Consider the following 13544-nt stretch of genomic DNA (forward strand, 5'->3'; position numbering starts at 1 on the left):
GGGCATCACTTTGGAAATGCTCCACACCAGCATTTCTTTATTGAGGGGTGGAGGTGGAAACAAGGCAGTTGCCAGGATTGATGAGTCCTTCACGACCTCCCTCTAAACCTCACTTGGTATGTCTCCTTGGTTCCTTCCATGCAGCCAGCCCACCTCTAGCTTCTCCAAGAGCAGATGGACAGTTTCAGTGACCACAACAGCCGTATCACCCTCCTCCCTTCTAAGTGATTGTAGCAATTTGAATCCTCCTTTACCTCTCATCCCTGGGGGTTGGGAATTATTCAAAGAAACTATGTTCAAAAACAATGCATACAGGGGTACAATGAAAAGGATACCCTTGTGCACTATTTGGAGACTATAAATTTCCACATGTTAATGAGAAACAATTTGGCAATAAACATTTATTCCCACTTAATGGTCCCATCTAATTTTGTCCAACCTGCGGTAGTTGGAAATGTGGACAGAGATTTGGATACAGGGATAGTTACCCAAGTGATATTACTAACAGCAAAATTTAAAAGTAACTAAAATGTCCAAAACAAATATTGAATAAATTGCTGAACAGAGCAAATATGATACAGATAAAAATATTTTCTAAGAATGTTTCTAAGAATAATATGGAAAATGCTTACATTTTAATATTACGTCCAATATTTTATAAAGTAGAATCCCAATTTTGCTTCCCCACACAAGGTATGCATAAATATATAAGATGTGTATGTACACACACAGAAGGAAAAAACTAACTGCCATTAATGTTTTAGAGATTTTTAGAAAGCGATTTTACTTTTTCTTTATACACTCCTATATTTTTCACATTCCCTACATAGAGGACAGATTAATATATGATGAGGAAAAAAAGCATTATTCAATATATTTTTTAAAATGTAGGCTCATGAACACATGAAAAGTTATTTTATAAAATAAAAAAGGGAATTAAATACAAAATCTCAAGAGAGGTGAAATATAAGACACCCTTTCAGAGTTTATTTATTTATTTTTATTATTATTATTTTTTAAAAGATGACTGGTAAGGGGATCTTAACCCTTGACTTGGTGTTGTCAGCACCTTGCGGTCATCCCTATATGGGATCCAAACCCGTGGCCTTGGTGTTATCAGCACCACACTCTCCTGAGTGACCCACGGGCCAGCCCCACCCTTTCAGACTTTAAATTGATTGTTTTATTGTTATGCAATACTAGAACTTGGTCTATATTTCCTGGTAATTACAACCAAGAGCAAAGTAACTGTGGCCCCAGCTCATTTACTCTGAGGGTAAGAAAATTAAGAAATTTGATAAGAAATATTTTAAAACAATGTCTTAGGACAGCTTATGAGGCTTGGGTAAGCCAATTCACATAGCCAAAATATTTTGAGAGATTTTTATTGGTGGTTGGCTGGTACTAGGATCTGAACCCTTTGAGAGACGTTTTAAAGCGACATTTTATAAAGTGAGTTTTTTTTTTCTTTTTGTTTTTACTAAGGTGACAGTTTCTATATTTAAAGAGGATTATTAAGAAGAGAATTAAACTACCCATCTCTAGTTACCATAATTTAACTACTGTTAAAATTCTATATCTATTAACTTTTCTATAGCTATCCTGATTTTCTAGTATCTTTAGCAATACCAAATATAGCATCGCTTGTCATCAATCTCTTCCTTTCTCATATGGCAATCCCTGCCTCCGACAAATACACACATATGTGCTTGTACACACTCGTGCTCATACGCACATAATCTGTAGCCACAAGCAAAGCACAGTCAAGACAGCAGTGTGCACAGGTGGCCAGGGCCACCTGATGTTTGTCTTTTCACTGGCATTCACGTTCACTCATCCACAAACACTTATGAACACCTGCTGAGTTCTAGGCACTGTTTTAGGTGTTAAAGTAAACAAGATAAGCGAGGTTCCTATTCTGATAGCATATATTTTAGAGGAGAAGAAAAAACAATTTCAGAGAGTTAAAACTGCTATGAAGAGAATACAGTACAGTGGGATAGACCCTAGCAGAGAGTGGAGGGAGAGTCCCCTGTCTTAAACAGGGCTGTTGGGGCACCTTTCCATATAGAAAGTCCTTTATCAATAAGCTACCAGGTGGAATTCCTTCTATTTAGTCATTCCTAGTTTGCTTTCATAAAATGCCAAATGTAAGAGTGTTATTTCCAGCTTCTAAAATAATGATGAATTTTAAAAAATGCTTTTAAAAGTTTTTTGGTATCAATCCTGATAAATGCCTATTTAAAAAAATTGGGAAAGGGAAATACAGAAAAGTCCAAAACAGATTAAAATTCACTCAAAGTCTGCTAACTCGAAAGCAATGACTTGATATTTTATAGCTATTCCAGTCTTTTTTCCTATGCATATAAATATGTATTTAGAGTATTTTGATATTCCATACAGTTTTAATTTTTCCTTTCATCAGGTCCTGGGCACATCATTCCACCAAGACAATTCAATTACTCAGGCCAATAGATTTCTTTTTCTTCTTAAGACAGTTTGGAGACTTTTGGTTGCAAATAATATGTATAATAGTCTCCTATAAATTAAAATCTCTGCTGTATCCTTTCTAATTTCTACATCTATTTGTGTGTTTTTTCCCCCTTAAGTAGACTTGCTAGAGAGGATTATCTTTTTTACTTAAAGCTATTAAAATCAGCCATGATGATGTTGTTTTACTGTTTCATCAGGATCAGTTCTTATGCTTGTTTTCCATCTTCTTGCAGCTCTTCCCTGCCTCCTACTGAGCAGAATGCTAAATCACTTAATGCAGTAATGTGCTTATGTGATGAAGGCCTTTCAAATAAATTTATCTCCAAATAGAACTTTGATAACTTCCTATAGATTTCAATATTTTACCATTTCTTTCATTATTCTCTTAATAGTATGTACAAGTATTTTACTTCATTATTAATCTGATAGTTATATAGGAGTGTTTTTAAATTCCCAGCTAGCCAAAATAGAAGCAAAAACAAAAATAAAAAGCAAACAAAAAACCAAAATCAAAACAAATCACTCACTATAAACGCTTTTTACTGCACTGTGATCATAGAAAGACATTTACAATTTCTGATTTTGGATATGCTAGTTTTTCTTTGTGGCCTAGAAGGTTGAAATGAAAGTATATCCTATTTTATTTGTCTATAAATATTCAAATGCAATTATATATAAAGCCTAGTATATTTTTCACCTAGCTTCCCTTTTTAACCTTTTTTTGAAAAACATTCTAACCCAATATGAAGTTCTCCTTTTCATGGGGAAATTTAAACACATTTATTTATTTATTGACATAACTAAAATTTGGCTATAGCATCACTTTAAGTTCTGTTTTTTGTATTTTCATACCCCTTCCTTTTGTTGCAGTTTACATTTATCTTCTGCAGTGATACAGAAGGTAGAAATGTTCTTTTAGTTCTATTTGCCGAATTTAGGTACATCAAATGCAAATCCCTATTCACATCTTTATTCTCCTTGTTTTTACTGTCTTCCATTTCCTGATCTTTGTTAATTTAATATGGGAGTTACAGACCCAGCTTAATTTGATGACTATATTTAAAATTATAAGCCTTTTATTGAGCACATTTTAATTCAAAATAGCCACTGGCACTAATTGTTAATTATTTTGATGTCTATAACCGATTTTTGTTAGATTCTCTTCTTAAATTCACTTTTAATAGGTAATACATTCACATGTCTCGAAAAGAAGTAAAAGTAAAATTTCCGTCTCACCCTGTCCCTCATCTGCCCAGGCCCACCAGCCGCTTCCCCTCTGCTGCTTCTCCCACAACCATCCATTTCTTGCGCATCCTTCCAGAATTTCTTTATATAAACATAAGCAAATATTTATCTATCTTTCCCTCGTTTACACAAAAGGTAGCACAGTATGCACACATTTCTGCCCCTTGTTTTTTTTCACTTATGAGACTTTTTTTCAAACTTTTACTTATCTAAAAATGCCTGATTTCTTTGTACATAGTAACTTCATGGCCAGATACAAGACTCATGGGCCACAACTGTTGTATGTTGCTTTGTAATCTTTCAGAGTTGAGTGCTACAGAAAACAAGCTCTTTAGCTGTAACCTCTTTTTTTCCTCCCTAAACACTTATACCATTTCCCTTTATCTTTGAAATATAAGATGTCTGAGTATAGGGTTCTTTAAAGCACTTTTTAAATTAAATAAAAAATAAAAATTTAAAACACAAAAAAGAAACACTTGAATAATGTAAATAATTCAAACACTTCAAAAAGATACTGCATAATAATAAAATAAAGTCCCCCTCCTCAAAGGCAATTTCTATTACTGGTTTCTGATATAACCTTCCAAAGATAAACTAATCCAGTGGTTCTCTAATGTGGTCCCTGAATTTTTGGGACCTCAACACCCTTTCAGTGACCCGGGATCTGCAAGGACAAGACTATTTTTATAATGATACTAAGAAATAATTTGTCTTTTCACTGTGTTGACATTTGCACTGATGAAATCTAAGCATGAATTAGGAAATCGGCACCAAATTGTACTGGTAGTAATTACATTCTTTAGTACCACTTACAGGTTAAAAAAAAAAATCTCACTTTAATGTCCTTGCTGTGCAGTAAAAATTATTAATTTTGTTAACTCTCGACCCTTCAATACATGTATTTTTAATAATATGTGTGATAAAATGGGAACTATTCATAAAGCATTTCTGCTCCATTCAAAAGTAAAAATGGTTGTCTTGATAAAAAGCACTTGTGCAATTATTTTAGTTACAATATGCATGAGCCGCTCTTTTCATAGAGCACCCTTCTAACTTGAAAGAATGATTGGTAGACAAACCAGTTATTCAGACTTGAGCACTGGATATTCTCTTAAAGATGAACAATATGAGACTAGAACTTCAAGGAAAACTGACAGTACAAGTATTTGTTGCCAATGATAAAAGTTGAGCTTTCAAGTGAAAATTAGAATGTTGAAAAATTCACATCCACCAGTGAGAATTTGACAGCTTCCCAATACTTAAAGCCATTTCTAACAAGACTGGTGGTGATATTAACAAAAGTGATTTTTTATACTGTATAATAAACTGTGACAATTTTTAGAAAAGTTGCATAACTTAAGGAACCAATAGTTTCCAAATGACCAATGCACAATGTCACAAAATCATGCATGGGTATACAGATCCATTCAAAGTGCAAAAGGGACCAAGGGATATTAAAGTAACAGTACAAAATATTCATTGATATGGTTTTAGATTCCACAGTATAAATGACTTTTAAGAAACTAGCACTTGGGCCGACCCCATGGCCACTCGGGAGAGTGTGGCACTGGGAGCGCAGTGGCGCTCCCACCACAGGCTCGGATCCCTAATAGGGATGGCCGGTGCGCTCACTGGGTGAGCTTGATGCGGACGACACCAAGCCAAGGGTTGCGATCCCCTTACCGGTCATGAAAAAGGACAAAAAGAAAAAAAAAAAAAGAAACTAGCACTTATTGAGTTTTGATGTACTAATAAAGAGGAGTATCCATAATTACCTGATATAAAATATTCTTCCCTTTTTCAATTACATATCTGTGTGGGGCCAGATTTTTCTTCATGTACTGCACCCAGCCAGAATAACATATTTCGATGGATTGAAAGCAAAAGCAGATATGAGAATCTAGCTCTTCTGTAAGTCAGATATTAGAGATTTGTAAAAATATAAATAAATGTCACTATTCTAATTTTTTTTGTTGTTTTGGGAAATATTTATTTTTCATAAAAATAGCATAAGATGTGATGGGTTTAATACTATTTTAATCACATTAATAAAGCTTTATGAATTTCTCAGTTTTAATTTCTAATATGGAAAATATTGATAGTTAAAATTCTATAAGAAAAATTGCTGGGTTCTCAATCATTTTTACAAGTGTAAACAGATACTGAGAACAAAAAATTTGAGACTCGCTAATCTAAGCCTAGGCAAACTTGTGACTATCACTGGCCTGGTAGCAGCTAGTATGCTACTCTGAAGCTCCCAGGATGCTCTCCTCCCACCACTTTTCCAGTCCCCGCACTGTTTACAGTGCCTTTCCTTTGAAGACCAAGCATCCTACAAGGCAACATATCCCAGCCTATGTACCTCTATGAGTATTTCCTGCCATGATACATTCTGGAAGCTGCCTGTGAATTACCACAGAGGACAGCTCATTTTTCATGCTCTGAAAACAATTCCTACATAGCACACAAGACAAAATGGAGTTAAGTTTGGGAGGGTGGCATTCAAAGTCTCCTTCTAAATTTCTGGTTGCTGTCAGGTTCTGATTCAGATGATGAGTGTATTTTTTGTGTTGTATTTTTCTTAACCTGTCCCCAATGCAGGTTGTAGAAACTGCAAGCTAGTTGTGTTGCCTGTGGAATACTAGTGCCAGTTTTCATAATTTTCAGACTTTATATTACTGGGTATTTTAATGAGAACATGGGAGGAGATTCATTGGGCACACCTAGCTTGCTGCCATGCTAAATAAAAGTCTGAAAAACTCACCTGCTCTGGGCTCATATACAGTTTGGTCCCTACTTGTCCTGTGTGTCTGGCATAAGCTGGCATTGGGGTCAGAACCATCTGCTCTTCCTCATCCTGGTCCATTGCAGTTACTAATCCAAAGTCTCCAACCTTGACCACATCGTCCATTGTAAAGAATATGTTGGAAGGCTGGAAAAAATGAAACAAGCAAAAGTACAGTGGGTGTGCATGAAGAAGGCGAGGAAATGAATTATTTAAATGACTACAGAAAAGAAATACAAGAAAAACATATTCTCAAGCACATTTCCCTTTAAAAATGGGCTAATATGAAAATAAAAACCATTTTTCTATGACAGACAAATACTGCAAGTAAAGAAAAGGCAAGATAGCCAGCATTTATTGAACATCTACTTAAACTTTTAGAGATCCACATTCCTTATGGTCCAGGGTACTTAATCCTTTTTTAAATTTTTATTTATTTATTTTTGTTGGCCAATACAGGGATCAAACCCTGGACCTTGGTGTTATCAGCACCATACTCTAACCAACTGAGCTAACCACTCAGCTCAGGGTATTTAATCCTTAATCTTATTATTCTATATACCCTCCCTGGGCAAACTTCTCTATATTTATGTCTTAAGACATAATAATTAAAATGATAATATTAATATTAGCAAATGCATATATAGTACTTGCAATGTGCCAGGCAGTGTTCTAAGCAGTTTACTGCCATTAATTCATGTAATACAGCCCTATGAGATGAGTACTATTAGCTCCCAATTTTATAGATGTGGAAACTGAGGCCCAGAATAGTTAAACAAATAGCTCAAGATTACCCAGCTAGCAAGTGGTGGAGCAGGGATTCAAATCCTGGCAGTTCGCCTCTGTGAAAAAAGGAACTTTTGATTCACTGCTACATATCCAGCATTCAGTACAGTTCTTGCTCTATGGTAGCTAATCAATATTTGATGATTGAATGAAACAGAGTAATCTTTTGGTTAGTTTCTGAGGGGGAGGGGAATGCCTATCAAGGGAAACAAGAGCTCTTTCTTAACTACTACCTACCCTATGTGGTCTCTTCTAAAACTCATATGCTCTCAAAACTGTATCTACCCCCAGACCTCCGTCATATGAAACTGTTCATAGGATACACCTAACCAAGTATCTCATGGGCTCCTCAAACTCAAAGTGCCCTACACAAAAATACATCATCTTTCCTCCAGAGTCTACTCTGCAGGTACATGACCACCATTCATAGCCCTTGAAATAAGAAGAAAAGAAGCCATTTAGGTCATCAAATTGAATTTCATGATGCTTCAAATATTACCAGAAAATAACATTTTGTTCCCAAACTCCAAAATACCATTAAACAATTTTAACTTTGAAGCAATGAAGTTATTGTGTCTAACTAAAACCTGCAGCTCTCCCACAAAAAACCTGTACCAGAGACAATAATAAGACTATGCTGCCTTAAATTTCATCTTTCTTCCCCACTCCCATCTTCTGATGGCAGTGGTTATTTACTGAATCTTGTAACAGACAGCTTTTTAGCTCTCTGGCATCTATTCCTCTGTGCTTTTATCAGAAATAACCTGACTTGCCTTTGGGAACTTCCTTCTTCTGACTGTCAGCAACCCCATGGTTTGTGTGGAAGTTATCCTGGCTCTACAAGCTGCCTAAACCCATCTACATGCCCCCATTCTCTGTGCAGGAGAGTGGTGCAGGGATGGGCAAGTGTCTTTGATTTATTAAGTAGAATGAAATCCAGGACTTCTGAACAATAGTGTGAGAAAGAGATATTTTTCTCCCTGTCCTCTATCCCACCATCTCCAAAAGGCTTAAAAGAAAAGCATGCAGCCCTGAGAATCCCTGACAGCCATCCTGAGACTATGAGGGGAGAGCCTGCCTGAAAACAGAAACAAGAAATGGGGAGGAGATGCTGGGAGTCCACAATGGAAGAAGTTTCTCCAGCAGGCGGGCCGCAGGCCCCACAGCACCCTTGCACCGACGGAAGAGCCACTTTTCCTCGGCACCCCTGTCCATGGCTTTGGGTGGCTGCTGCCCTGGATAAGCCACCAGCTTTTTCCACAAAGGCTGGGGGACAGCAGTTGAGAAAGTTCATTTCCGAGTGAGTCGGCCTCCCCTGTCCCCTCCACTCAGGTGTCAGCTGTGTTTACCGTACTGGCCATTGAGAATGGGGATGTGGTGGACAAGTTTGTGGGCATCAAGGATGAGAACCAGCTGGAGGCCTTCCTGAAGAAGCTGATTGGCTGACAAGCAGGGAAGAGTCCTGATTGCTGCTGCCCACTGGGCCCCCATGGTCCCAGGGAGGGACCCCAGTAGAACTCACAGCCTTTCTGTGCCAGCCCTTTCCTCGTCCTCCCTTCTGTCTGAGCCCTGTGGGCTCGTGCTTTGGAGACCAGCCTCCAAACGTGGGAGACACAAATGCTTCTACGCTAGCTGACTACCCAGAATGGTCATCAGAGGAATGGTGCTGCTGCTGAGCAGGGACAGCCATCTTCCCACCCACTCTCCTTTTGTCTGATCCCTCTAGGGCTTGTTGCAGTTCTCCCAAGATGCCTGGAGAGAGCCCAGGCTGGCCTGCAGCAACACTGCTCAGGCAGCCACACCTTTGTCCGTTCTGATCTGAACCCTGGTGCCTGGCTTGTCTGCCTCCTGCATTTTTCTTTCCTGCTGCTGTTTTGTGAAAAGAAAAAGAAGGAAAAAAACTTCAAGTTAGAGTAATATATAATTCTCTCATTTCTGTAGGTCTGTAATAAAGAACTTATGTGATCCTTTCTACCTCCTACTTTGAAGAACAGCCCCTGGGCCCCACACTAAAATCCCCTGTAGTTGCCCTGATGCTCATCCCCCAGAGAGTGTCCTCTCTTCTTCTCTTACCTTCCCTCCTGGGAGCAAGGGCAGAAAACGGGTTTGGGCTGGGGGAACCCTGCAGATCCCTGACTCTGGAAGGTTTAAGATTCCACCTTCCCTCACCATTAGCTGGTTCTTTGGTTCTGTGAGGAGGCTACCTATGAACAAATCAGACCAATAAAACTAGAGGGAGGGAGGGAGGGAAGGAAGGAAGGAAAGAAGGAAGGAAAGAAAGAAAGGAAGAAAAAGAGAGAAAAAGAGAAAGGGAGAAAAAGAGAAGGGGGAGAGAGAAAGAAAGAGAAAGAAAGAGAAAGGAAGAAAGAGAGAAAGAGAAAGAGAAAGGAAGAGAGAAAGAGAAAGAGAAAGGAAGAGAGAAAGAGAAAGAAAAAGAAACAGAAAGAAAGGGAGAAAGAGAAAGAAAGAGAAAGAAAAAGAATGAGAGAAACAGAGAAAGAGAAAGTAAAGTGAGAAAGAGAAAGAGAGAGAGAGAGAGAGAGAGAAAGAAAGAGAAAGAAAAAGAAAAAGAAAGAAAAACAGGTCAAATCACTTGAACCCAGCTAAAGTTTTAGCTGATTCCTCAATAGTTTAGTCACATGGGCCAAACAATTTCCTTTTCTGGTCAAATCATGTAAATGCTTTTGGATGCAAACACAAGATATTCAAAATAAAATACTCTGAGCTGAGCATCCAGAACATGTCAGGTGCTGTGCTGAGGCTATAACAGATGAACAAAACAGACATGGTTGTGTCCCCATGGATACCAGAGGATAAATAATCCAGGTGTGATGAGAATGATGAAGGAGAAAGACCAGGTTATGAGAGAACACTGTATCCAAGGAACTGAGACAAGCCCAGAGTGCAGGGAATAAAAGACGAGAAGTCAGTCTTCTGAAGACAAAAATGTGACCAAAATACAAATGGGGGACAGGGCCTAGAAGGTTTAACAGCTCAAAGACTTAAGTCAGAATGTAGCAAAAAGTACAGCTTTTTCAACTGGGAATAATAATCTTGGTATTTTGGGGGCACACTTTATAAGAAATTGTCTTTAGGAATAAAATCTTTTTAATTTCTAGAAAAACTAATGGGGAAATTAACTTTCTTCTTGGAATTTTTCTGGTGCATAGACAAATATAGAAAAATCTTAAGACAATATAGTAGAATTACACAAATATTCACCAACATCTCATTTACATTATAAAATCTGCAGAAGAATATTCATTATTAGTGGAAACATAATTATGTTGTCTTTCAACTTGGCATTTATGTGTACAGCAAGTGTTAAGCACAAGAAGAATGTGTATATCAGCTAGTTGTCTACTACTAACTGATAAACGTTACCATATTCAGACCTACACAGCTAGTATTCTCTCAAGTTAGGGTGTTTGGTCTCCTGTAAGTTGTCTTCTTCATTCCATCCAAAACAATTCATCCCTGAACAATTCATTCCTAATTGTTTGCTGAACAATTCCTAGCAATCGTTTGGGCCCATGTCAAAAATCACTGAAGCTTAGTGATTATATATTACTAAATAACAATTATATTGGAAAATAGAAATTATTTCCAATTCTTAGTCCTGTTATCCCCAAATTGTTAAAATACACTCAAGGATTTAAAAACCTACTGCTGATTTTAGAAGAAAATAACTTGTCCAAATTGCTACTTGGGTGCCTGAAACAAACGTTTGTGGTTATATAAAATAAAACTGAAAATACTTAAAATGGATTCAAATATGTCAAGAATTTAAGCTACTTTCATCAGAAAAATATTTATACATTCACTACACATCAACTGGTGACTGCTATGAGTATTTGAAATGCGGCAGCAATTAGATAAATAAAAGTTACAAACATTTATTTTAGAAACAAATACTAAGAAAATACCACATATTTCAGTAAGTCTTATGTGATTTAGCATATTGTATTGCTACAATATTCAATATTGTATATATTGAAAATAGAATCCAAGGTTTTAGAGCTAAAAATCGTCACCTGGTTACCATTTGCTAACTTTCTCTGTCTAGCTTCTTACACTTCCCCCCAAAGCCTACGCAGTTCAGAAATGGAAGCAAAAGTGTGGAGATTTGTTCCAATTCAGAGTTGACTAATGAAGGAGCTCATGTCTCTACTTCCACTTGGGTCCCTTTCACCAAGCTACTTCAGGGTCCTAGGGGCTTATGTTGGGGTTACTAAAAGCCATAGAAAAAGCAGGGTATATCTGCTCATGGTGGACTTTTGATTCTTCTTTTTTCTTCCATCAGAACTATTGGGAATACCTTTAACAGCAAAAAGAACATAAACATATCATAGGGTAGAATGCATGATTTTCCTGAAGTTTTCAAACATGAGACTTCTTATTCTTGCAGCAGACCCATTTGGGCAACTTTCTCAGACCTCTGCTCCCTGTTGCTTTTACTCTGCTCTGCTCTTAAGGGTCGGTCCTTCAGTTAAAAACTGACAAGCACCACAAGTACTACTCTGAATCACAAAATGTCAGATTGAAACCCTTGTGTGATTTCCACAAATACAGACCTTGAGGTCCCTGTGCATGAGTCCTTTACTGTGCAGAAACTCCACCGCCTCTGCGATCTGTAGGAAGATGTGCAGACATATGCTCCTCTCTCTCTCCTCTAGGGTACACCGACTGTTCATCCAGTCTTTGAGGTTTTCCTTTCTGCATAGCTGCATCTGAATGTAAAGATACACCTTTGGAGAACTGGGCTGGAGTTGTTCTGAGGTGTTTTTAGTGAGATCTAAACTTAAAGTGGTCGGTCTCGGAGGAGAAACAGACAAAGTAGCTTCAGAAGAAGATTTGCTACTGGAGTGCTTGAAAGCAGTTATTTTATTAGCAAAATGGTTGCCAATATGCAGTCGGTTAGTTTTGGGCTCTTCTTTACTGGAAGCATTATCACAGCCAGAATCTTCAAATACTATAGAAGAGGAGGTTCTCTCCCTTGACCTTACATAAGGAGAAGCTTCAGCAGGACAAAATTCAAAGGAGTGCTCCTCCTCATTGCCATCCACAGTGCTGTCTTCCACATCACAGTCTGTAAGGCAACTGTCCTGGAGGTTGTATGCTGCATCCATGGACCCACTCACGTCTCCTTGGTCCATTCCTGAGTATTCTAGTGGAGAGAACTGGCTCTCAGATGAGATTGTCTGGCCACAGGAAATCCCTACTGAAAAACACTTGTCTCTTTGTGATGAAGGAGCTATGATTTCAATACGTTCTTTTGTAGAGAAAGGATCCATTCTGCGTATTTTAACTGATGGTGCATCCATTGGGCTAGGAGAGCTAAGTGGCCAGTCTATGCTAAAAGTGGGAGAAATACAAAGGGATGAGGGTAAATAAATATTGATTAAATTATATAAACTGCACTCTTTGTTTAAAAAAGCTTCAATTATAATAACACCAGTTACCAAATGACAAACAACAAAACAACATACAGGCTAAATAAAAACATGCTATGTGAGACAAAAAATATCACATTCCATCCATTCCTTCTAAAAAACCTAATTTGAAAGCTTAATTTTATACTTGAAACAGTTATTTCGTTCTGCCATGCCAGCATAACCAAGGTCTTTTGTGCAAAACACAAAGTACAGAAGGAACACCAAGGACAGGATTCCTCAGAGGCGTGATTCTGAAGGCCCTGTCCAAATGAGGGCAGCAGCTCACAGGGCCTTGAGACAAAGAACCACTTCACTTGGTCTTTCTGTGGTTTGGCTATTGGCTGAGTTATAATAGGGGCCATGGTAACAAGGTACCTCTTGTGGATCTAATGCTGTGGAGGTACCTGTTGGCAGGAGTTTTAGTCCAGTTGTCTGGTAGTATCTCTGCACGTGCTTCCTCTTTGTCCTCCTTTAGCAGTGTTTGAAGGGCCTTCCTTCCTATAGCACACCCTAGTTAATATGGGAAATGTCTTCAGACTACCTAACTTTATGTATTTTGAACTGCAAATACTTAAAAACTACTTAAGAAGAACTTATAAATTGTTAACTTCAAGAGAAAAACTAAATAAAAAATTTTTAAAAAAGGATGGAGACAAATAGAAGCAGACAATACCTCATACAGAAAAAAGCTACTGTAAATCCCTCAATTTACAATTCACAGAGCCCTATCAACTATTAGTTTAAAAAAATTTTTAGTCTCAACTGAATCAAATTTAGGCTAATTTAGTCTCAACTAAATC

The 13544-nt window shown here is 37.7% G+C and overlaps 1 protein-coding gene across 4 annotated transcripts in view; it reads right to left on the reverse strand.

Moving 5' to 3' along the window:
* Nucleotides 1–13544, reverse strand: part of EIF2AK3 (eukaryotic translation initiation factor 2 alpha kinase 3) — a 72363-nt gene that overhangs the window by 6192 nt on the left and 52627 nt on the right. For all 4 annotated transcript variants that reach the window (XM_063078047.1, XM_063078046.1, XM_063078050.1 and 1 more), the window contains 2 exons: nucleotides 11884–12664; nucleotides 6503–6670 (listed from right to left, as the gene is read on the reverse strand). In XM_063078047.1, the coding sequence (XP_062934117.1) occupies nucleotides 6503–6670; nucleotides 11884–12664 (949 nt within the window). The remainder of the gene's footprint in view (nucleotides 1–6502; nucleotides 6671–11883; nucleotides 12665–13544) is intronic.

This window comes from Cynocephalus volans, chromosome 14 (genome assembly GCF_027409185.1).
Source record: "Cynocephalus volans isolate mCynVol1 chromosome 14, mCynVol1.pri, whole genome shotgun sequence".
Lineage (NCBI taxonomy): Eukaryota > Metazoa > Chordata > Mammalia > Dermoptera > Cynocephalidae > Cynocephalus > Cynocephalus volans.